At 51.8% G+C, this 24,104-nt stretch overlaps 1 protein-coding gene across 1 annotated transcript in view; it reads left to right on the forward strand.

Moving 5' to 3' along the window:
* The first annotated feature begins 1,312 nt into the window (after positions 1-1,312).
* Positions 1,313-24,104, forward strand: part of mib1 (MIB E3 ubiquitin protein ligase 1) — a 33,617-nt gene continuing 10,825 nt past the window's right edge. The window contains 12 exon segments of the mRNA XM_062482191.1: positions 1,313-2,328; positions 2,832-3,003; positions 5,415-5,544; positions 6,446-6,550; positions 7,719-7,785; positions 8,592-8,796; positions 8,933-9,116; positions 10,158-10,302; positions 10,619-10,752; positions 11,755-11,862; positions 12,175-12,372; positions 14,954-15,105. Coding sequence (XP_062338175.1) covers positions 2,100-2,328; positions 2,832-3,003; positions 5,415-5,544; positions 6,446-6,550; positions 7,719-7,785; positions 8,592-8,796; positions 8,933-9,116; positions 10,158-10,302; positions 10,619-10,752; positions 11,755-11,862; positions 12,175-12,372; positions 14,954-15,105 — 1,829 coding nt within the window. The 5' untranslated portion in view covers positions 1,313-2,099.

Consider the following 24,104-nt stretch of genomic DNA (forward strand, 5'->3'; position numbering starts at 1 on the left):
TTAATGCCCCTAACCAAAATGTAGGCCTAGCATATCGATAGGCTACAGACTGGCAGATAATGAAAATTATAATAAGCCTAAAATAAAAAACTGTTAACAAATATCATTAAATAAAATAGCCAATTCAATCAAACAGTGAACAAGGGATATTCTAAGCAAAGTGTCAAAAGCATTAAAATATGCAGGCTGTCATAAGTTGTGTCAATCCTCCCAAATTGAGGTTTATAGGCAACTTTGTGTTATTCTGTCAATAATCTTTCCATCCATACGCACAGCCACCCTTGCATACTCGGACCACAAGCCATGGAGACACTAGGAGAACCAATAGGCTACCTTAAAGAAAATCTGGTGCACCGCGCGGTTGTACCGGCATACCAATCAATGTACACTTCTCATATGCCTACTGTCTGGTTAGCCTAACTTGTTCCCCTAACATCCTTGCCGTTTGTACCGTGAAACTGTCTCGATAGTCCTCAAAGGGCTTTCCGGTTTTGCAAATCCGCTTTCAGAATAAGAGCATGGCAATGTTAGCGCTATAACGTGTCATTTCGGTGGCACAAACCACTCTCGGATTGAAAGAGTTTTTGCTGTTAATATTGATAGAAAGTGACAGAGCATATAAGATAACCATATCCAAAATGAACATAACCTGCAAAAGCACAAAAGTGTTTCTCATTTATATTTTCAACAATCTTTCATCAAACTACTATTATTATTATGAGGCTATAGCCTACTGTTAATAACTAATTCTTTATAAATATTATGAAATGAATACCACTGACATGATGCGTTTACATTAACCACATTATTATTCAATTGAGTTTAAAAAACGTGTCTCAGGACCATCAGTTGCGAGAAAGGTTTAACTAGATTGTTCCCTATAACTTTAAGTGTGAATCAATCTTATTCAAGTGGAAGAGAGGACTTCGAATTTGTGATACATTTCCTCGTCGACACAGATGTGGGAGGTGTTTTCTACAGTCTGCTTTGATAATGGCTCGAAGTGAGAAAATAGAAATTGTCACTGGACCTTTTCATACTGAGGCTGCGAAGACATTTCTTTGAATCCTTTTGACTCCCATATGGCTCATGAGAAGCAGAGTAACTCGTTATCTCAGCATCACAATTTAAACTCAAAAATGGTTACAGAATATATCATAATAATTACAGAGACAATAATTTACAATTACGTTTTCTGACATTTTGGAGAAAGACAGTATACTTTCCACATAAAACATGGAAATACTTTGTCATGTGTGTTTTTATTTTGAAACCCCTTTGGAAGAAATCAACCGGAAATGAGATTCCTTGTTGGGGTTGGCTTCACCGTACTCGCCGTCGCCTACCCTCGTAGCCAGCTAGCTTGAGCGATGATTGTCAATAATGGCGACGCGTTTATCTTGAGTTTACTTTAACGAACCATCTGAAGAAAAAACGAAACTCAACAGAACCCAGGACGTTTGGTGACAACATAAATGATAAACCATCAAGAAGAAAGAAAGCTACTTTAACCCCAAAACGGACTGAGTTACGCAGCGTTGATCAAGTTGAGGAGGTGGCATTCTTCTTGCAGAGCAGAGAGGCAAGGCAATCTGCAGCCAAGCAGTTATCCAGCTAGCTTGCTAACAAAGGTGTAGCTGCCATTTCCTGACGATGTGATTACTTTACAATCTTTCGTGTGATTTTTTTTCGTTGCAATGTAATGCAAGGATTAAGACATACAGAAAAACATTGGTCGATGCCAAAGGTAGCCTCGGAAAACAATTCAGAGTAGAAAGTGCGTGCCATTCAACAGCTTTCAAGCTAACGCGTTAGTCTAGCTTGTAGTGCTTGCTATATTGATAGATAGGTACTTTACACAGCCACTGTAACGGTGAACGACGTTAACGTGTAGCTAGTTAGCTAGTCAGTTTACTGAACTGAAGTCCAGATCACTGTTGTGTTGGTCTCACCACATTAAACTAGTAGCAGCTGTTTTCCTGGACAGTCTGTTAACATTTAGAAGCAGACTTGTCAGTGGAAGTGGCTTGTCAGCAAGGTAGCTAGCTCGGGTCGCTAGCTTGCTATTACTATTATTTTTCTTTGCAAGATCCTTTTAAATGACAACCGGAAGGAATAACCGTGTGATGATGGAAGGAGTGGGTGCGAGAGTGATCCGTGGTCCCGATTGGAAATGGGGAAAACAGGATGGTGGAGAGGGACATGTTGGCACCGTTAGGAGTTTCGAAAGTCCAGAAGAAGTGGTGGTTGTCTGGGATAACGGGACTGCTGCCAATTACCGCTGCTCCGGTGCATACGACGTGAGGATATTTGACAGTGCACCGACAGGTAGTTAACTTTACTCACAAAGTCTTATCTTCATGAATAATATCCAATTTGTGTCTGCACTTGTGTGGGTTCTGTAGCTATGTGATATGCGACTGGTGATGTTATTAAAAGTACTGAATATTGGTTGCACTAGGGACTGCACACTATTCTACATCATGCTCTGAATTGCATCGCTTCTGTTGATAATTGCCCGATTTTTATATTGTATCATTATGGGAAAAATAAAACCAATGAAGATATCGATACTAGATGTATAAAATGTAGCTTAAGTAATATGTTTTGATAGCAGAGCAGTGTAAAGTTACATGAGTCTGTCACAGTAACTGGACAGTAATTTATATCTTTAAACTCTTCTACTCTGCTGATTGTTTATCTGCGCACCTACTTAGTCCTATTGCCATTATTGCAGCCCCATTGACAGTATTTGATGCACACTCATATGCTTGTTTTGGAGGCTCAGAGCTGTGTGTGATACTGTGCCTCTTGATGGGGCTGTTCCTTAGGTATAAAGCACGATGGCACCATGTGTGACACCTGCCGCCAGCAGCCTATCATCGGCATCCGCTGGAAGTGTGCAGAGTGCACCAACTATGACCTGTGCACCACCTGTTACCATGGAGACAAGCATCACCTTCGTCATCGGTTCTACAGAATCACAACACCCGGCAGCGAGAGGTACAGCCCACCCTTCCCTCCAGGCCCTGTTCTCGGTCTGGGCATTTTGAGAGGACTATCCCTTTAATGCCTTCTAATGAGTGTGTTGGTTAGACTCAAAGACCCATCAGTTGTTGTTTTCTTTCTAGTATTATGTGTGGCTAGTGTCTTTTTGTGGCACATGGGAGGCTGTGAGTGATACCAGCCTCTCAGACAGACAGCATGTGGCAATCGCTCCTGGCCTCTGTTGCCAAGCGACTGCTCGGTCTCTTCTTCAGAGGCAGGCTGCCCCCCCCCCCCCCCCCCATACCTGGACGGTTCTATCTGCTTCTTCGTACGATGAAGAGGGGAAGAAAGAATGCACAGTTCCATAAAAAAGACTTAACATTCCGGAACATTCAATCAGTCAAATGCACACGATGTGTCTGTTAATTAGAATAATTATTCAGACATTATTTTTGTGGGTACAGTAGTTTTGGTCCAAGGATTCAAAAAGTGTCTAAAGCTGACATTTCTTTGGAACAGGGACAACTTGTGCTGTATGTTTGCTGTACCAAAGTATTTTATACCTCCCTATTGTGGGGTTCAGGGAGCAAGCGCCTGGCCAGCAGCTGGGCCTTTCTTCTTTATTTCAACTAAGTGTGACTTCAGTTCCCCTGAGATAGTTATTGCATGAACACAAAGGATGCAAGCAGGGATCACCCTGCCCCCCCACCCCCTCTCCTCACCACTCATAGCCACAGCACTGGAGGCATAGTAGGATGTTTTGTTACGCCACATTAGATTCTGTCACTGGGTGGCTTGGGGGGGATTCTGTTTGCATTGGTTCCACTGGCCAGCTGCCATGTCTCCTACCGAGGTCTCGACTGTGGTTAGGTGGTTAAAGCTCCTTAGCCAACCCGGTTGATTCATCTAGCTCTGGAGTCTGCGCTGCCTGAGTAACAAGTAAAGGCAGTACTGTTTAAAAAAAAAAAAAAATGCATAGCTTCTTTACAATACTTCCAGTACAAACGTTGGTATTTTTTATAAACAAGTCTGTTGTGATGATATGTAAACAAGACCGACAGTTCCCTTTTTGTCTTCTTGTTGGACAACCACACAGTTGTTTTCATGTGTTAGACAAACCCTTGATTAGCAAGGGTTTGTCTAAGGGTTTGTTAGCAAGGGGGGGGGGTGACAGAAATGTAGACAGAAATGACATGCCGAGACAGAAATGCCGTTGTGTAAATAAGATAAATAACATAAGGCCATTTAGTTTTTTTAATAAAAGAACAAGCTATAGACCTGTTTTATAGGAAAGGTAACCTTAAATGGCTTATTTTGTGATCTGGTGCAAAAAAAAACAAAAAAAAAACTTACTTGACCTTCCGGGGGGGGCGGGGGGCAGGCGGGCGGTGCTGTTGGGGGGGCCGGGACGCCCCTCTAAGCTCAGCTATTACACACCTGCTATTACTCCAGCCACTGAGCAGAGGCATGGGTTAAAATGGCATTTCAGGGGTAGCTTGGTCTTCATTTCAAATGTCAGGAATAGTCTTCATCATGTACCTCGCTCGACAAGTGTTGGAAAGGCCTTCATTGAGGCAGCAGTGTCATTTCAGACAGAAAGCTAGATTTTATTTCTGTGTAGCATTTGATTATCTGTGTCATTTTCTGAATGGGCACCTTAGAGTAACATCTTTTTTTCGACATGAAAAGCAAGCAGGTAACTGGCATGCTGATTGAATTAAACTGTCTTGGATATGAAATGAAACGCACCATTTAGTGTCTAAGTTGGCCGAGCCTTGATGATCAGACCAAGCCATCTGCTAGTCCAACACTGGTGTGGTGAAGCTCCGTGTTCATGGCTCGTTAAGGTCCGTTCACACCAAGGACGAGAACTATAAAGATACTGTTAAAGAATCATTCTACATTTAAAAGAAAAGCAGAGTCGATAACGACAACTATATAGCGGAACGATATCGTTGGGATCACTTAAAAAAAAAATATATATATATATCCCCCCAGCTGATGAACTATAAAACACTGATAACCAATCAGAATACATCCACATTTAAAGAGCTCGCGCATTTGAAAGGGAAGACAACATTGCGAGAAGCTAATCGTCGAGGTTGGCGGGGACGCAAATATAGTTTTCGTTGTCGTTCTCATCGTTGGTGGGACCGGGCGTTAAGCCATCGCTTAAAAGACAGTGAGGAGCAGAGAATCCCTCTATCATCTTGTTTGCTTCAGCACTTCCAGGTAGATTTGAACCCTGCTGCCGTTTGAGAAATCTCCGGATAGATCCTGTGGCAGGATTGCGGTTGGACATGAGGTCAAATGAAAGGTGTTGTTGAGCACCTAGTTAGTCCCTGTTTCTAGTAAAGCCTGTGAACAGACCAGGGCTACTGCATCTGTCCATGCACCAGATGCTCACCTCTCCCCCCCCCCCACAGGGTCCTGTTGGAGTCCCGGCGCAAGTCGAAGAAGATCACGGCACGGGGCATCTTCACGGGCGGCCGGGTGGTGAGAGGGGTGGACTGGCAGTGGGAGGACCAGGACGGAGGCAACGGGAGGAGAGGGAAGGTAGGAAGAGCCCCCCACACCCCTTCAACACCCAGTCAGAACCCCAGACCCAGATGCAAGCAGAGAGACCCAGAGCGACCAGACTCCCACCCCCCAGGTGTCCTCGGCCCTCCTCTGAGACTCGCAGACGTAGACGCCGCCTATGCTGTGAAACGCTGTGTTGTTAACGCACCAGCAGACAAACACTCGTCTCTGGAGGTTACATTTGTTTAACAGCCCCCCACCCCCCCGCGCGCCTCCATTTCAATTTCTGCAGTTTATGCAGGAACAAACGCCATAAAGGCCCTCTTGGTTTAGCTCTGGTCCAGACCCCACTGGATTCTATTTAAAAGTCCCTGCAGGCAATTTAAGAGTTCATTTTCCTTTTTTATTTAATGGCATATCTCATTATTGTTTTATGATGCTGTAAGCAATATGCTACCCAGCAAACTGCTATTACATGTCCTGCAGCCTAGATACTCTGTTAGTTTAGCAGGAAAATTACTTGGCAAGGCCCATGAATCAATTGCCTAGAAGTGGAAGAATAGAAATTAAGCGGTTGAAGGACCAAAAAAAAGACAAAACACAAACTAATGTAATTTGAATTTGTATGTAAAGTAAATACTGGGAAGGACTCTAAGCTGTTAATTAAAGTATACATTTGTGGTAAATATTCTCAGTCACTTATACCCCTGGGTTAGATGTTTACGTTCTACAAATCAGGGCCATACTTTTTGACATGAGAATTTTGTCGGGCTTTCTTTGGGGTTGTGTGTTAATGTTTGGGACGCATCCAGAGTGCCGGACTAGAGGCGCTCACCAGCAGACTGGGCCAGACAGAGGACAGGCTCTAAGTGGGGATTCCGAGACAGCAGCTCCCTAACCCCCTAATCCCCTCCCCTAACCTCTACCCCCCCTCCAGGTGACAGAGATCCAGGACTGGAGTGCGGCCAGCCCCCACAGTGCTGCCTACGTCCTGTGGGACAACGGAGCCAAAAACCTCTACAGAGTGGGCTTTGAGGGGATGGTGAGCTCCACGCGTGCACATACACACACACACACACACACACACACACACACACACACACACACACACACACACACGCTTACACACAGAAGAGATCAGCTGTCAGGTGGCCTTTGTGTTTGACCAGAGAGCCAGTACAGGTTCTTGTGCGGCCAGGCCTTTGTGTGTGGCACACAGCCTGCATGTGCTGGGCCCCATTGTGACTGGCAGCTGGAAGGGGAGGGGGATCTACATGATAAAGGCAATCTGTTCTTTTCTGCTCTTTCTGAAGAAGAGAGGGAACATGGAGGTCAGCTCCGGGAGGGGGGGGGGGGGTGAGGACAGATGGACAGATGCAGTAGCCCTGGTCTGTTCACAGGCTCCACACAAGCCACGAACGAAAGACCGTTTCCCCATTGGTGGAGACCACCCGGCCTTTTACGAACACGAGCCAATCGGGTGGCTCAGCCGGGTAACAGATTTGCCCTTTGTCATGCCGATGTGGCGGAGGAAGGTTTGAGGGGAAGGTAGACGGCATCTGGTGGTGGATTAAACAAAATCAAGGATACCCCCCCTCCCCACCCTGCGGAGGGTCAACCTTTTTAATACAGGACTTGAAAGACAATGAGTCACAACCACACGACGTCAAGGTCACAGATGCCGCCATTAGCAACGTATTAGCAGTGCATCGCAATGAGCTTTTCTTTTTTTCCACCTTTTTTCTGTATTTTCTTTAAAATAAATTGTATGAGCACCCCCCCCCCAGGGCCCCCCCCACCCCCCCAGGGCCCCCCCCACCCCCCCAGGGTCCCCCCCAGCCCTGGTGCAGGTGTAGCTCCCAGGTTCCTTCAGTCAGTTCAGCAGTTCTGGGAGAACGAGTGACCCGTGTGCCCGGAATCATCTCTTTCCTCCAGCTCTGTCACAGTTGCTGCACATTTCTGAGTCATCACATATGATATGATACAGCCCCCCCCCCCCCCCCCCGTCCTTGCTCGCCCTCAGGGTGGGAATACTGTCGTTGCTCCTTCCTCGCTCTTGACACCGCGCCATCACCATTCCCGAAGTGTGATTTCCGCAAACGTTATTTATGGTCCGCCTCTCTCTCTCTAATGGAATGAGCCGGCTAATTAGCTTCTCCCCCTTGTCTCTCCTCTCCTTCCCTGTTCGCTCTCCCTCTCTCCCCCTGCAGTCGGATCTGAAATGCGTCCAGGATGCCAAAGGAGGCTCGTTCTACAGAGACCACTGCCCCGTGCTCGGTAAGTCACAGTGGATCCCGTCACCGTTGCACCAGCCCCCCCCCCCCCTCCCCCCCCTCCCCCCCCCTCCCCCCCCCTCCCCCGTGGTGCAGTGGAGTCCAAGGGCACGAGGAGGAGCCCGTCCCAGACGCACCTGCCCCTCTGTCCACTAGATGGCAGCACCACACAGAAGCCTCCAGTCTGCCAACAGCAGGAGTGAGGGGGGACGGAGGTGGGGAGGGGGTCGGGTGCAGACACTGGTCACGCTAGCATGGCATTCCCAGAATTCCATCTGCCTGGGCCGGGAGGAGGGCAGGCCCCATCCTCCTAGCCTCCAAGCCATATGCTGTCCTGGTCAGGGGGCCCTGGGTCTGGCTCCAGACCCAGCACTGCAGCAAGACTCCTGAACCTCTCAGACTTGCCACATGTTTCATTCAGCCTCATGTGACGTCACTACAGGGCTTCCACACACACACACACACACACACACACACACACACACACACACACACACACACACACACACACACACACACACAGAAGAGATCAGCTGTCAGGTGGCCTTTGTGTTTGACCAGAGAGCCAGTACAGGTTCTTGTGTGACCATATCATCTGGCTTCAACCCCTCTTGGTTTCTGTCATATGGTCTTTAATAGAAATGAGTTTGACCATGAAACACTGTGACTGTGTTGATGTTAGTGACCAGCAACCCCCCCACTTAAACTGTGACATTATTGCAACCCACATCAACATAATTTAACACCGACACTCCTATGCCGGTCTGAATACTTTGAACTCTAACTAATGCTGTCCCCCCCCCCCCTCAGGCGAACAGAACGGGAACAGGAACCCCGGGGGTCTGCAGATCGGGGACCTGGTCAACATCGACCTGGACCTGGAGATCGTCCAGTCCCTGCAGCACGGCCACGGGGGCTGGACCGACGGCATGTTCGAGACCCTCACCACCACCGGCACGGTGTGCGGCATCGACGAGGACCACGACATCGTGGTGCAGTACCCCTCCGGGAACAGGTAGGGGGCGCCGCAGGGGCGGCTGATCTCTCTCCGGATGTGATGTGTTTCGTGCGATTTTGTATCATGCGAGTGGTGTGTAACCTTGTGACATTTGTGAGTGTGCGCGTGTGTGTGTGTGTCCGCGTCTCCCCAGGTGGACGTTCAACCCGGCGGTGCTGACCAAGGCCAACGTGGTGCGCAGCGGGGAGGTGGCGGCAGGGGCAGAGGGGGGCAGCTCCCAGTTCCTGGTGGGAGACCTGGTGCAGATCTGCTACGACATTGACCGCATCAAGCTGCTGCAGAGAGGACACGGGGAGTGGGCTGAGGCCATGCTGCCTGTGAGAACCACACACACACACACAGAGACACACGTACACACACAGAGACACGCACGTACACACGCACATACAGACAAAGACAGAAACGGACAGACACACAGATCGACATACGCACGCTCACACAGACAGACAGGAAGACAGAGTCTCTCTCGCGCACGCCACTACACACACACGCCCTCAGCCTACTTACTTGAACACCCAGAGTGTAACCACTTAGCTGCTAGCAGCCAGATGTTTCCTCTCGAATACATCAAGGAGTGGCGTGACAGAGTGCGTGTGTTTTAGTAAGCATTGTAGTCTTTAAGCCAGCGACTTTCATTTGAATGGACGAGTGGACTTGACCCCGTCATTACTCCCCTCATGAAGATGCAGGGCGTGCGGGTCTCGTGGCGACCCCCGTCCCTGCTAAGCAAACAGCCTCAGAGGCTAATGATCCCCAAAAACCTCACGAGATGAGGCCTGGCTTTGATCACTAACCAGAGCTGCCTGTCGTCTGCCCCCACCCCCCCAGTCCCTGTTATTGATGGCCCTCCTCCGAGACCCCCCCCCCCCACCACCACCACCACCACCCTCTATCTTATCACAGGAGCAGAGGAGACGTCCTCAAAGTGCCTTTTTTTACGTGCAGCTCAGACTACGATCTGGGTTGGATGGGTGGTGGTGGGGGGGGGGAGATTTCCTGGAATAAGCGTTTCTTTTTTTCCCGGTGTGTCCCAGCCTCCCTGAGCCCCTCTGATGGTGCAGTTATTGGCTCCGTGGATGAGAAATAGGCTGGCTTAATCGAGGGGCCCCTGTTCTCTCTGTCTCTTTCTCACACACACGCACACACACACACACACACACGCGGCATGCCAAGTGCCCTTTGAATGAATAATAAGGGCCAAGCTTTAGTTTCATCAGCGATAATGTCCTCGTCATTTCTTTTCCATTTCCCCTCTTCGAAAACGGCTGTTTATTGGTTTTTTTGTCTCTGGTAGAAGAACAGCACATCTGCATGTAGCCTCTTTAAACGTGTGTGTGTGTGTGTGTGGGGGGGGGCAGACCCTGGGAAAGGTGGGCAGGGTGCAGCAGATCTACTCAGACAGTGACCTGAAGGTGGAGGTGTGCGGTACCTCCTGGACCTACAACCCTGCCGCCGTCACCAAGGTGGCCCCCTCGGGGTCTGCCGTCACCAACGCCTCCGGAGGTACCAGTGTCTCTTTCGCTCTCTCTCTCTCTCTCTCTCTCTCTCTCTCTCTCTCTCTCTCTCTCTCTCTCTCTCTCTCTCTCTCTCTCTCTCTCTCACTCACTCACTCACTCACTCACTCACTCACTCACTCACTCACTCACTCACTCACTCACTCACTCACTCACTCACTCTCACACACACACACACACACACACACACACATAAATGCGCACAGAAACAGCCTCGTACACATCCACATAAACACATACATAAACTCATAAAATCGGATCCCATTCTAATGTCTTTTACTGTGTGTGTGTGTGTGTGTGTGTAGAGCGTCTGTCCCAGCTCCTGAAGAAGCTGTTTGAGACCCAGGAATCGGGCGACATCAACGAGGAGCTGGTGAAGGCTGCCGCCAACGGAGACCTGGCCAAGGTGGAGGACATCCTCAAGAGGCCCGACGTGGACGTGAGTTCCTCCGCCACCACCACCCCCCCACCACCACCACCCTGCGTGTGTTGTGAGACCATGGAGTCTCACAACACTGTCTACTAGTACTGTCTCTCCCGGTCACACAGTTTCTCAAATGACATCAGCGCCTTGCCAGCTTCCCCTAGCAAGACAAAAACATGGAGGTGTGATGTCCAGTCAGGCCTTTTTAGAGGCAAGGACGCCATAGATGGAAGTCCATGTTCTCCTCCCTCCCAGCCTGACCGGGGGGGCTTGCTGCAGGGGGGGGGGGGGGGGGGGGAGGAGCTGTCTTTGAGCTCCACACTCCCCCTCCTCCTCCCCTCCTCGTTCTCTAGCTCTCTATCTTAAAAGCATTGGCCCCAGCCCCCCTCAGAGGGCTCTGCTGTGGGCACCGCAGTGTTCAGCATTCTCACCTCCTGCGCCGAGGCTGGACAGACACAGCCTCAGCCTGTACCTGTGCATGTCGGCCCTCCCCCCCCCACACACACACACACACACACGGAGGACGTCCCTGAAGATGAGACGTGCTTCTGTGTGAGCTGGATGTTTAGCCTTGCTCACCTCTGGCGCTGCAGTATTTTTCTGGTGTGTGTGGGTGCAGCGGCTGGCCAGGTGCCCTGCCTCCTCTCAGTGGGATGATGTGCTCGAGGCGGCTCCGCGGCCTCAGCCAAGCCATCGTCCCTACAGGACGGGAGACGTCCTGACACACTCCCCAAGGATGACCCCCCCCCCCCCCCACACACACACACCATGAATATTTATGTTCAAGTGTTGCAGTACCGCAGTTGGAAATCAGAGAGACACACACACACACACCAGGTCTTGTTTGACTGGGTGAAACCGGCACGATTCACCTTGACCCATGTATACATACAAACACACGCACTTGACATAATCCTGATCTAGGCAGCGCAGGTCTAAAGGGACAAGACTCGGTGCGCGCACACACACACACCCCCACACTCTGCCCTCGCTCACTGTGCTGTGGTGTTTGTCCAGGTGAACGGCCAGTGTGCGGGACACACAGCCATGCAGGCCGCCAGCCAGAATGGGCACGTGGACGTCCTCAAACTGCTGCTGAAGCACAACGTAGACCTGGAGGCCGAGGTTAGTGCCCAGCCCCGTCCGTCTGTCCGTCTGGTCATCCAGACGTCTAGACGTCTGGCCGTCCCCTCTTGCCATATTTCAGCCTGCTACTCGCACACCCCTGGACTTAGTTGCTGGGATTTTCTGGCAGGTTTCACATCGTATGTTGTGGTGATGAAATACTCGTCACAGGTTATGGTCGAGTTGCTGAACCTGTGTTTGCATGTGCGTGCGTATGTGCGTGCGTGTTTGCGCGCGCGCGTGCGTGCCTGTGTGTGTGTGTGTGTATGCATGTGTGCCCGTGTGTGTGTGCCTGTGCGTGTGTTCTGTCAGGATAAGGACGGAGACCGGGCAGTGCACCACGCGTCGTTCGGCGACGAGGGCTCGGTGATCGAGGTGCTGCAGAGGGGCGGGGCCGACCTGAACGCCAGGAACAAGAGGAGACAGACCCCGCTGCACATCGCCGTCAACAAGGGCCACCTGCAGGTGGTCAAGACCCTGCTGGACTTCGGATGCCACCCAAGCCTCCAGGTACACACACTCTCTCTCACACACACACACACACACACATACACCCACACACTAACATGACCCTCCCCCCTGCACACACATAAACATGACCGCACACACACACACTCACACACATAAACTTACACACATACACACGTTAACATGACCCTCCCCCCTGCACACACATAAACATGACCACACACACACACACTCACACATACACACACACACACTAACATGACCCTCCCCCCTGCACACTCATAAACATGACCACACACACACACTCACACACTTAAACTTACACACATACACACATTAACATGACCCTCCCCCCTGCACACACATAAACATGACCACACACACATACACTCACACACTTAAACTTACACACACACACACACATTAACATTACCCTCCCCGCTGCACATACATAAGCATGACCACACACACGCAACCATACACACACATTAGATTACGACTGAAAAGCAATTTTCTGCCCTGGATTGTAAATTCTGTATTGTCATATGCATAGAAACTGGCAATTATGTACAGAGCAATAAAGATCCTAATCACAAGATCCTTGTGCTTATTTAATAGATTAGGAGTTGGACCCTAAGTAGGTTTTCTTTTCAGTCATAGTTACAGCGTATGAATGAGACTCTTATATCCACAGTGACAAACAAGTGGATTTGGTGACCTTGGCCTGCAGGTCTAATGTCTACCTTTGAGCCACACATATTCCTATATACAGCGGGTGAAATAAGTATTGAACACCTCACCATTTTTCTCAGTAAATATATTTCCAAAGGTGCTATTGACATGACATGTTCACCAGATGTACAACCCAAGTAATCCATACATACAAAGAAACCAAAACAAATAAGTTCAGAAATTCAGTTATGTGTAATAATGTGAAATGACACAGGGAAAAAGTATTGAACACGCTTACTGATATTTACATTTATGCATTTAGCAGACGCTATTATCCAAAGCGACTTCCAAGAGAGGGTTTTACAAAAGTGCATAGGTCACTGATCATAACAACGAGATAGCCCCAAACATTGCGAGTAGTCAAACATGAAGCATACATTGTGGAAACCGTTATTTATCTAGTACTTTGTACGAAAGCCTTTGTTGGTAATGACAGCTTCAAGACGCCTGCTGTATGGAGAAACTAGTGGCATGCATTACTCTGGTGTGATTTTGGCCCGTTCTTCCACACAAACAGTCTTAAAACCTTGAAGATTCCGTGGGCCCCTTCTACGAATCTTGATCTTCAGTTCTTCCCATAGATTTTCAATAGGATTGAAGTCAGGTGATTGGCTGGGCCAAATAAAGCTGCCATTGCAGCTTTATTTTCTTTCTTTGAAACCAATTGCGAGTTTCCTTGGCTGTGTGTTTGGGCTCTGACATGTCCACCCTCGTTTCATCTTCATCATCCTGGTAGATGGTGGCAGATTTTTGTCAAGAATGTCTTGGCAAATATGACCATTCATCCTTCCTTCAATTATGTGACGTTTGCCAGTACCATTTGCTAAAAAGCAAACTTCACTGTTGGTATGGTGTCTTTAGGGTGATGTGCATTGCCATATCTCCTCTAAACATGGTGTGTATGATGGCATCCAAACAGTTCAATTTTGCTCTCATCAGACCACACCATAATCTCCCAGTATTTCACTGGGGTTTCCAAATGTTGTGCAGCAAACTTTAAACGAGCTTCAACATGCTTTTTTTCCCCAGCAATGGAGTCTTGAGTGGTGAGCGTGCATACAGGCCATGGCGGTATTACTTGCTGTTTTCAGGTTAGCAGGTACTGTTGAAGACAACAGTACCTGCTAATTCCAGGTCTGTTTGAAGGCTCTCCACAAGTGGTCCGTGGCTCTTGGACAACTCTTCTGATTATTCTTTTCACTCCTCTGTCAGAAATCTTGCGAGGAGCACCAGGTCGAGGCACATTTATGGTGAAATGATTGTCTTTCCACTTGCGTATTATGGCCCCAACAGTGCTGGAACATTCCGAAGCTTAGAAATGCGCCTGTAACCAATGCCATTGTTATGTTTTGCAACAATTAGGTTACAAAGGTCTTGAGACAGCTCTTTGCTTTTACCCATCATGAAATGTGTCTTGTGTCACACCGTGGCAATGAGACCTTTTTGTAGGCCATCAGTTGGGACTGAACCAGTTGAAAATCATTTGCACTGACAAGGGGCTGAATTGCTTTTTAATTATTGATAGATTATTTTTGTTGTCTTGGCTTTCCATGGCTTTTTGCCTTTTTCCCTTTCTTCATGTGTTCAATACTTTTTCCCTGCGTCATTTCACATTATTACACATAACTGAATTTATGAACTTATTTGTTTTGGTTTCTTTGTATGTATGGATTACTTGGGTTGTTTCCAACTTCTGGTGAAAATGTCATGTCAATAGCACCTTTGGAAATATATTTACAGAGAAGAATTGTGACGTGTTCAATACTTATTTCACCCGCTGTATATAGTGTAGCTGTACCTGACCCTGCTCATCAACAACACACACACACAGTAACACATGATAGTAGAGTGAGGAAGATGGTTGAGTGACAGGATGTCCCCCCCCCCCAAGGACTCGGAGGGAGACACGCCCCTCCACGACGCCATCAGTAAGAAGAGGGATGACATGCTGTCTGTGCTGCTGGAGGCTGGCGCCGACGTCACCATCACCAACAACAACGGCTTCAATGCCCTCCACCACGCCGCCCTGCGAGGGAACCCCAGGTGGGCCGACGCCGCGCCGGGGGAGGGGGGTGTGTGTGTGTGGTTCAGCTCTACCAGTGTTCATCCGGGCTAGCTGCGAATCTGCTGCTAGCAGGAACCAGGAGCTGAGCAACAGGCCCCTGGACGCCCCCTTCCTGTCTGTGGGGGGTCCCTGCTGGGGTTAGCCTGGCGGCTAGGCTAGGCTAACCCCAGCAGTGTGCCTCGTCCTTGGCCACTGCTATTTCTGTCCCCACCTGGTCTCTGGCCAGTGTGGCGACGGTGCTATTCCTGGCCCCCGTGGGCAGGAGGGTGTAGCGGAGGGCTTAAGAGGACCCATGCTGGGGCCCCTGGAGCGGGGGGCCGAGAAGCCCGGCCTTATATGTGGTCACGGTCTCGGCTCTCCCAGAGGTTGTTTTAGGAAAGTCAGCAGCTGTTCCTCCCCTCCCCTCTCCTCCCCTCTCCTGCCATATCTTGTCCTCCCTCCCCTCTCCAGTCCTGTACTGCCCTTCTATATCCCGTCCTGTCCTGTCTAGGCTGGACTGTGTCGGTGTCGCTACCCTTTGCTGACACACATTCCACTGGCACCAAGACAAGCTGAAATGGGGTCACAGGGCTGTAGAGCACCTGCTACTCACACACACACACACACACACACACACACACACACACACACACACACACACACACACACACACACACACACACACACACACACACACACACACTATCTCACACACACTCACTGATAGATAGCCAGTTAGAACAATAATCTGGACTGCAATCAGCTTGAGCCTGACATTCTATTACCAGCCTGCTGCTTTGAGGTGCATTGGAGTCATTTTTCAGAACCGGGCCCAATATTTTTTAAGTAGTAATAACCTCCAAGAGAGAAGAGAAATCTTTCCACTTAAGGATTCTCATGAATCGTGGGCTGCTCTGTTATAGAAGCAGAACCAGCTCACCCCCCCCCCCCCCCCTCTATAACAGTATAGACTCTACCCCCCCCCCCTCCCCCAAATCCTTTTCCAACCTGCCTCTGCACGACATCCCAGACCACAGTATTATTGACTGGGGAGGTGAAAAGTGCTGGAGTCAGTATTTTTCCCCCTCCTCTCTCTCCTCTCCAAGCACCGTGGCCCGAGTGTCGCAGCGCCTGCATCCCCCCCCCCACCACCACCACCGCCTATGTCTTGACAGACCGAGACGTATGTCGGCCTGCTCGGATTGGGCCCTTTGCTCTTGTTTCCTACCCCAGCTCCCTGCAGTGTCTGGCCTACGCCAGAGGATGTGTTTGAGGGCGGTTGGTATTCTGTTCTGTTTGTTCGAGGTACCCTGGGTGGTCGTGTGAAGTGTGACGTTGGCCGGCAGTGCCAAGCCAAACACGGCCCGTCCTGGACCTCTTTTAGGGTTTCGCTGGTGTGCAGGGATGAGTCCTGGAGATCTGCTTCCTGTTGCCTCTCTGGTTACTCTGAGCCTGTCTCCCTCTCTGGTTACTCTGAGCCTGTCTCTCTCTCTCTGGTTACTCTGAGCCTGTCTCTCTCTCTCTGGTTACTCTGAGCCTGTCTCTCTCTCTGGTTACTCTGAGCCTGTGTTTCTCTGGTTACTCTGAGCCTGTCTCTCTCTGGTTACTCTGAGCCTGTCTCTCTCTCTGGTTACTCTGAGCTGTCTCCCTCTCTGGTTACTCTGAGCCTGTCTCTCTCTCTGGTTACTCTGAGCCTGTCTCTCTCTCTGGTTACTCTGAGCCTGTCTCCCTCTCTGGTTACTCTGAGCCTGTGTCTCTCTCTCTGGTTTCTCTGAGCCTGTCTCTCTCTCTCTGGTTACTCTGAGCCTGTCTCTCTCTCTCTGGTTACTCTGAGCCTGTCTCTCTCTCTCTGGTTACTCTGAGCTGTCTCTCTCTCTGCTTACTCTGAGCCTGTCTCTCTCTGGTTACTCTGAGCCTGTCTCTCTCTCTCTGGTTACTCTGAGCCTGTCTCTCTCTCTCTGGTTACTCTGAGCTGTCTCTCTCTCTGCTTACTCTGAGCCTGTCTCTCTCTCTGGTTACTCTGAGCCTGTCTCTCTCTCTCTGGTTACTCTGAGCCTGTCTCTCTCTCTCTGGTTACTCTGAGCATGTCTCTCTCTCTCTGCTTACTCTGAGCCTGTCTCTCTCTCTGGTTACTCTGAGCCTGTCTCTCTCTCTCTGCTAACTCTGAGCCTGTCTCTCTCTCTCTGCTTACTCTGAGCATGTCTCTCTCTGGGAGACTCCACAGCCCAAACTGGGTTTGAGGAGCCAAGCTTGGTGTATCTGAGGCCCTGTGTGAGTGTCTGCACACGCACACATGTACATTTGTGTGTGTGTGTGTTCAGAGCCCGGGAAGGCCTTCCTCGGAAGCAGAGCTGTGTACGCAGGGGGAAGGAGCTGTAGGTGGCTGACGAGGCAGAATGGGCGGAGTCTCAACCCTCAAACCAATCAGCTCCAGGATAACTCAATATCCCTTCTCTCATTACACTCTCTTTCTCACACACACACACACACACGGACGCTCTGTTTAGGCTGGGAGTCAGTGTTGTAGAACAGGAGGGGGTAGGAGAAGCGTTTATATAAATTAGCAGTTTATGATGTGCAAGCTGGAATCCTCGTGGCGTTTTAGCCCGCTAAAACAGTCCCATCAGGTGAAATCAAGCATGAAAATGATTTCTGTTAGGAGAACACTGGAACATTTTTCTTGCTGATCACATGAGGTGTGTGTGTCCGTAGCGTGTGTGTCCTGCCTGTGAAGGGGGGGGGGGGGGGGGATGTCTGTTTTGTGTCCTGGCAGGGCTAGGCGGCTGGGAGCCACTAGCTGCTCCGGCACTGTAAACAATACGATTAATAGCCCATGACTCATAAACGGGCTCCCAAACAAGCCCTGCAGTGGCAAACTGCACCTTTTTACACGCCACTCGCCCTCCCAACACCGCACTTGATTACCCCCAGCAAAACGGGACACACACACACAGCCCCACTCCCCCTCCCCCGGGCCTGCAGAACCTGTGTTTGCTTCTGGAACCAGGGGAGGGGAGGTGGGGGTGGGTTGGTTGGTCAGCGCCCCCGCCGTCGTTTAGTAGCACACACACACACATTTCTTTTTTAGCTTCCCTCCTCTTCTCAAGAGCTTTGAGATTAGTCTAATCTGTGGAGATTGGGTGTGGGAGGGCTGCTGCTGTTTGGGCTCCAAACAAGGTGTTCTTCCTGGGGGGGAGGGTGGGAGGGTGGGACCAGACCCTGGCTGGACCAGACCCTGGCTGGACCAGACCCTGGCTCACATGCCGCTACACTCGCTTGCATCGCCGTCGCAAGCCTTCCTGACACACCGGTTTAAATAACGCCCTTCGAGCAAAATCCCTGGCCGCCGTGATCACTTTGTAAAATGTATGCGAGGTGGGTTTTTAATGTACCCCTGTGTGCGTGCGTGTGTGCGTGTGTGTGTCTTCATAGTTGGCGAGCAGGTCAGTTTGACATGGCGATGCGTCAGCCAAATAGGGAGTGCTATGCGTGATGCAATGCTGAGAGAGAGAGAGAGAGAGAGAGAGGAGGAATGGAGAAAGGAGAAGACGCAGAGAGAAGGGTCTCGGTTTGATCTACTTGCCTGTACTGCGGCAGTGGCTTTGTGTGTGTGTGCGTGTGTGTGTGAGGCTGTCCGTGAAGGGTCTGCTCCTGTGATTTGTGTGCTCAGCCCCTCTCCTCTGGAGCATCTGGCTCTCATCTCCCCCCCCCCCCCCCACCTCGCCTCCTGTCTCAACTCTCTCAGGACGCTCCCTGGTCCCTAGCACAGCCCTGGCTGGGTATGTGTGTACGTGTGTGCCCGTGTGTGTGACGGGACCGCTAGCACGTAACTGTACTCTTCCCCTTCGTAGTCCGTCAAAACACTCTTTAAGATCTGCAGTAACCACGCTTGTGTGTGTGTGTGTGTGTGTGTGTGTGTGTGTGTCCGTGCTCTGTAACCCCTCCCATGGTGTAATTGACTGTTATCACCCACTGCCAGCCAGCCAGTCAGTCAGCGAGCAAAGTTGTTGTGCAGCCCTGCATTCTCACAGAGGCATGAGAGCCGTACGTGTGTCTACGAGTGCGTACTCAAACACCCCCCACCCCTGCAAAACCCCACCACCCGCTATTTTTAAACAACCGCTGACATGTGTTCGGAACATCAGTCAGGGAACGCAACAGTGGGACAAATAAGAAATGGGGGAGGATACCAAGAGAGGACAGGAAGGTCAGTTTGAATCCGCTTTATTTGTCAAGAAAGGGGGACAGGCCAGAGCACGGAACATGACACTCAATCAATAATCACTCCGATCTTTCTCGAAGGAGAACACAGGGCCGGTCCCTACCACAGCACACTCTGAGATGTCGCGACACAGACATTATCGCCGCCGTCGCAGAGGAGGGGGAGCCTCCTGTAGTCATCAAAGCATAGCTACAGCTGGTTGAAGGGGACCAAATCCATTCAAGAGGTGATTTGGTTCCATTTTACCAGCTTTAGCAAAGCATTGTGGATCCCCCGCGTCGCTCCCGGGGACTCTGCGGGAGGGAAGAGCGCCGGAACGTGCCCGGAACGCCGGGGGGGGGGGGGGAAGCCCAGCACTGTAAGGAAGGAGAAGGGCGAGGTAAAAACTCACGCATCAAGACCTGGAGGTTGGGCGGAGGGGCGGGAGGGCGGGCAGTTCTGTCTCCCAAATCCCCTTTCTCTCTCAACTCTCTCTTTGCTCCCGGAAACACACATTGCGTGGGTCAGCCGTGTGGTCCAGTCTCCACGCACCATCCCATGGGGTTGTGGGGCCCCGCTAAGCCAGTACATGTATCCTCTGTGGCTCTTCTTCTTGCGTATCAACTCAACAGAGGGCGAGAGAAACGCTTCCCTGAGAGAAAGAGGAGAGGGAGAGAGAGAGAGAGGGGGGGGGGGGGGAACACACACACCCAAAAAAACCAACCTGATAATAATAATCTGTCGTGCTGCACTTGAGTCAAATGTCCCGGAGTCATGTAGCAATTACAGGCTCTGACGGATGGGCCTGCTGAGAGTGTTCTGCTGCTCAGGTCACTGTGACGGCCAACACACACACACACACACACACACCGGCAGGCAAGCCGGCCTCACACAATCCCAACGCAGCAACGGGACTCTGTCAAGTCACAACTCTAATTCGGTACACCCGTTCAAGCCGTCAACTCACTGCAACAGGGGGGGGAGAGAGAGTGTTATATACGATAGGGCCTGAGTTTGCCCCCCCCCCCCCCCCCACGCCCAGGCTAGTTGGCCGTTGGGGGGCATTTTCTGCGCTTGTTGTGGCCTATTGAAAGCAGTCTGGCAGTTAGCTGTCAGCGGGGTCAGTGAGTGAAGGCAGGAGAGAGCTCTGGAACAGCCGGGGGAGGGACGGGGGCTGGAGGTGAACACAGGGCCAGCTGAATATGGGGAGGTGGCAGGGGGGGGTAGGGGGCTATTTTGCAGCACACACCAGCCGGCTGCTCACCTCACCCAGTGGCCATAACAGGGCAAAAAAAAAAAAAGATCAGCCATGACCTGGGGGGGGGGGGGGGGGGGCACGATACGGACAGGCGGCTTGTCAAAGGTCAGGGCGATTCAAGAGGAATCGCTTGGCCTTCTTAAAAGTGGGGCCCTGTCGCCGGGGTGGCGTGTGCGGGGGAGGCGCCCACAGCTCAGGAACGCTCCCACCATCCCCGTCCTCATGAATCAAATATGACTGCACCCAGATGGGGGGGGGGGGGGGAGGGAAGAAGAAGAAGAATGTATTAAAAGAAGACAAGTAGGTTACAAATCCCATTCCTGTCTTCCTTGGGATTGCCCCCGTCCCCTCCTGTTTCTCCATCCAGGCGTCAGAGGAAGGGGGTTGGGGGGGGGGGGGGGGAGGAGGAGGATGAGGGGGTGGTATCTCCTCAGCCCCGCGTCTCTCCTCGTGGACGGCTCACGTTACGAGGCCGGGCCCTCGCCGTGTCGACCAGGCGGCGGCCGCCAGTCCCGTCGTGCACAGCGGCCCTCCTGCCACCAGCTCTGGACTTTTGATCGTGTTCCCCTTCATCTGCTCGAGAGCAGAAGCAGCGGGCCGATATTGGGGGACTCTCCTCGTTCGGTCGCTTTTTTATAATTAGCTGACCCCATCTCCCCCCCCCCCCCCCCCCCTTCCCCTTTATTCATTTGAAGCAGTCGACAATTGGAATCAGCTGACGGCCCCAGCCAGGCCTGATCCTGCATTATCACTTTTTCGATGCTCTAATCTGACTGCCGCGCTGCCCGGCAATGCATTTGGCAAGCGTAGCAAACGTGAACAATGAGGGCAGGAATCAGGGGGCGGGGGGGGGGGGGGGGGTAGCAGGCAGGCTCTACGGACAGAGGGAGGGAGGGAGGGAGGGGGGAGGGCATAGCTGGACACGCAGCAGGGTTAACACAGCAGCCATATGATACAGCACCGGGGCCCGGGCCAGCTCCTAACAGCAGCAGCATGGGCCTCTGATCTGCCTCCTCAGCAACTCTCTCTCCATCTCCTTTCTCTCTCTGTCTCTATGGCTCTTTCAGTCGTTTTTCGAGCACATATACATACATGTCTACGTATCTTTTATATGAAAATTCAAACTAAATCCCCAAAATGGGACCAAACCCTGCAGGTTGGCCTGTCCCAGCCAGCCCCGGGACTACAGTCAGATTATGGTATTACTGTCAGCCGCCTGGCCAGGGCTCGGCCTAAGTTGCAGCTGGCCAGCGGTCAAGGGCCCGTAATGCAGTAAGACCAGCCATGAAAGGGAGGCCCTGTTCCACGGGCCGTGCGGCACGGGGGCGATTATTCCAAAAGCCCTCCCTGTGGAGGTGAGTCCCTCTCTCAGCCCGAGAGAGGTCCACTTCGCCCCGGACGCCGCTAGCTGCCCTCGACCACCTCTCCTCCAGCCTCCGAACATGGAGGAGAGGTGCTGGGACGGTCTGGTGGGGGGATGGGGTTGGCCACAGGGGGATTGCACATTCAGACAGTTTGAGAAAGCAGGCAAGTTTCCCCCTCTACAGCAGAGGACTGGTGCAGTGAGGCTGCCCAGAGACAGCACAGCGGCAACGTATTGGCCCCACTACGCCGCACGCCTTTCGCGCTCTCTCGCTCCCGACTCTCTGTCCGTCTCCACGCCCGCCCCGCTCGCTCACGCCAACGCCGCGTTCCGTCCATCTCCAAAGCAGCACACATCGTCATACGGCGCCCTCGTCAGTCAGAGCCACACACACACCTCACACACACACACCCCTACCCCCCCTGCTCACGAGGACTCGCACCTCACCAAGAATACATACTTCTTTACATTCCATAGTTAACATATATACATATGGGTACATAAGGAAGTATGTACACCAAGTAGGCAAAGCCAAAAGTTGCCCTCGCACACTGTCGTCTGAGACGAGGCAGGAAGACGTTAGCAGCAGAGAAGAAGAGGGGGGGGAAAGAACGGGCGTGCAGTCTTTCTTTAGCCTCCTTCCCCCCCAGAATGCAGTAACACATCCGTCTGCACCATAAGGTGACTTTGAGCGTGAATTCAGCTCACCGCTCAAGTCTCTCCCTCACAAACACACACACACACACACCCGCCTGCCCCCGCCCCCCCCCGACGCCCCCTTCCACCACCAAACCCCCCCCCCCCCCGTCCAATTCCGTCGTGTTCCGTTCCCATACCATAGAGTCTCTCACTGACCCCGGCTGTCCTCCACGGAAAACAGGGTAGGAGAAGGACCGAGTGTCTCTTCCCCCCTCCCCCCCCCCCCCGTCCTTTTCTTGTGATAAAGCAGCAGACGGGTTGTCCTTGTCTTCAGGAAGAGGAACCGCAACAAACAAAAAAAACAAGAAGAAGAAGGAGAAAAAGGACTCTGCTAACAGGCAGAGAGGAGCAGTACTTCCCTCCCCGTCGTCGTGTCCTTGCTGCTGCTGCGTCCGAGTGCTCACCTCTCCTTGTATGTGCCGTGGTCCCTGTGTGTCCTGGGAATTGAGTGTGTGTGTGGGGGGGGGGGGGGGGGGGGGCGGGGAGGGGGGGGGGGGGGGGGCGGCCGGTCGTTGCAGCCACACTCTCGCGCTCCCTCTTCCTGCTCTCCTCGCTCTCTTCTACTCTCTCCGTCCCTCTCACACCCCCTCTACCCTTTCTCCTTTACCGGGATGCACCTCCCCCTCTCTCTCTCTCTCTCTCTCTCTCCCTCTCCCTCCCTCCCCCCCTCTCTCGCTCCCTCTCTCTGTCCCCCGTCCCCTGTCTGTCTCCTGTGTCAGCTACGACCCCGGTGCTGTGTGCGAGCGCCTGCTGATGTTTGAAAAAGCAGGGGGATCCAAGTGGAACAGGAAGCTATTGTGCGCAGGATTTGGGCTTTAGGCACACAGCAGGCCATAGGTCACATGCGGGCGCTAATGCCCACCTCAGCATTCGTGGATTGCGCCCCCCCCCCCCTCTCCCTTTCACTACTCTCTCTCTTTCTCTCTCTCTCCGTCTGTGTCTCTCTTTCTTTTTCTCTCGTTCTCTCTCCCTCTGTTCTGGGTCGGCCCATTCTTTCGCTCGTCCTTCGGCTGTCAGCTCCCCTCTCCCCCGTAGCCTCACCTGTCCATGTTTACTGTGGGGGGGGGGGGGGCAGCTCCTCAGAGTAGGAGAGAGAGGGGGGGGGTCATATAGATCAATAACCATTTGCATGGCTGCGTGAAATGTTCAGTGAGTCTCTAATGAATCTTTACCCCAACCCAACACATTCCACAAGTCAACACTGCGCCCCCCCCCCCTCTTCTCTGTACGCAGGCTGGCTGGGGGAGGGACAGAGAGAAAATTGAGGAGAGGGGGGGGAGGTCGTTTCAAAAGTATCTCAGTGGTACTTTAGAGATGCAAGGCTTTAGAGATACGTAGCAAAATGGCGGAGAGCAGGTAAGGCGAGGGTCCCGTTCAGCTACGGGCCGAGCGGGCACGGGACGGGAAGGGAGGTGACGGTGGCTCTCAGCTCTAAAACGGGGGCCGAGCCTGCCGTCGGAGGTGCGACGTCCCATTT

The sequence above is a fragment of the Osmerus eperlanus genome, chromosome 16 (genome assembly GCF_963692335.1).
Source record: "Osmerus eperlanus chromosome 16, fOsmEpe2.1, whole genome shotgun sequence".
NCBI classification, from domain to species: domain Eukaryota; kingdom Metazoa; phylum Chordata; class Actinopteri; order Osmeriformes; family Osmeridae; genus Osmerus; species Osmerus eperlanus.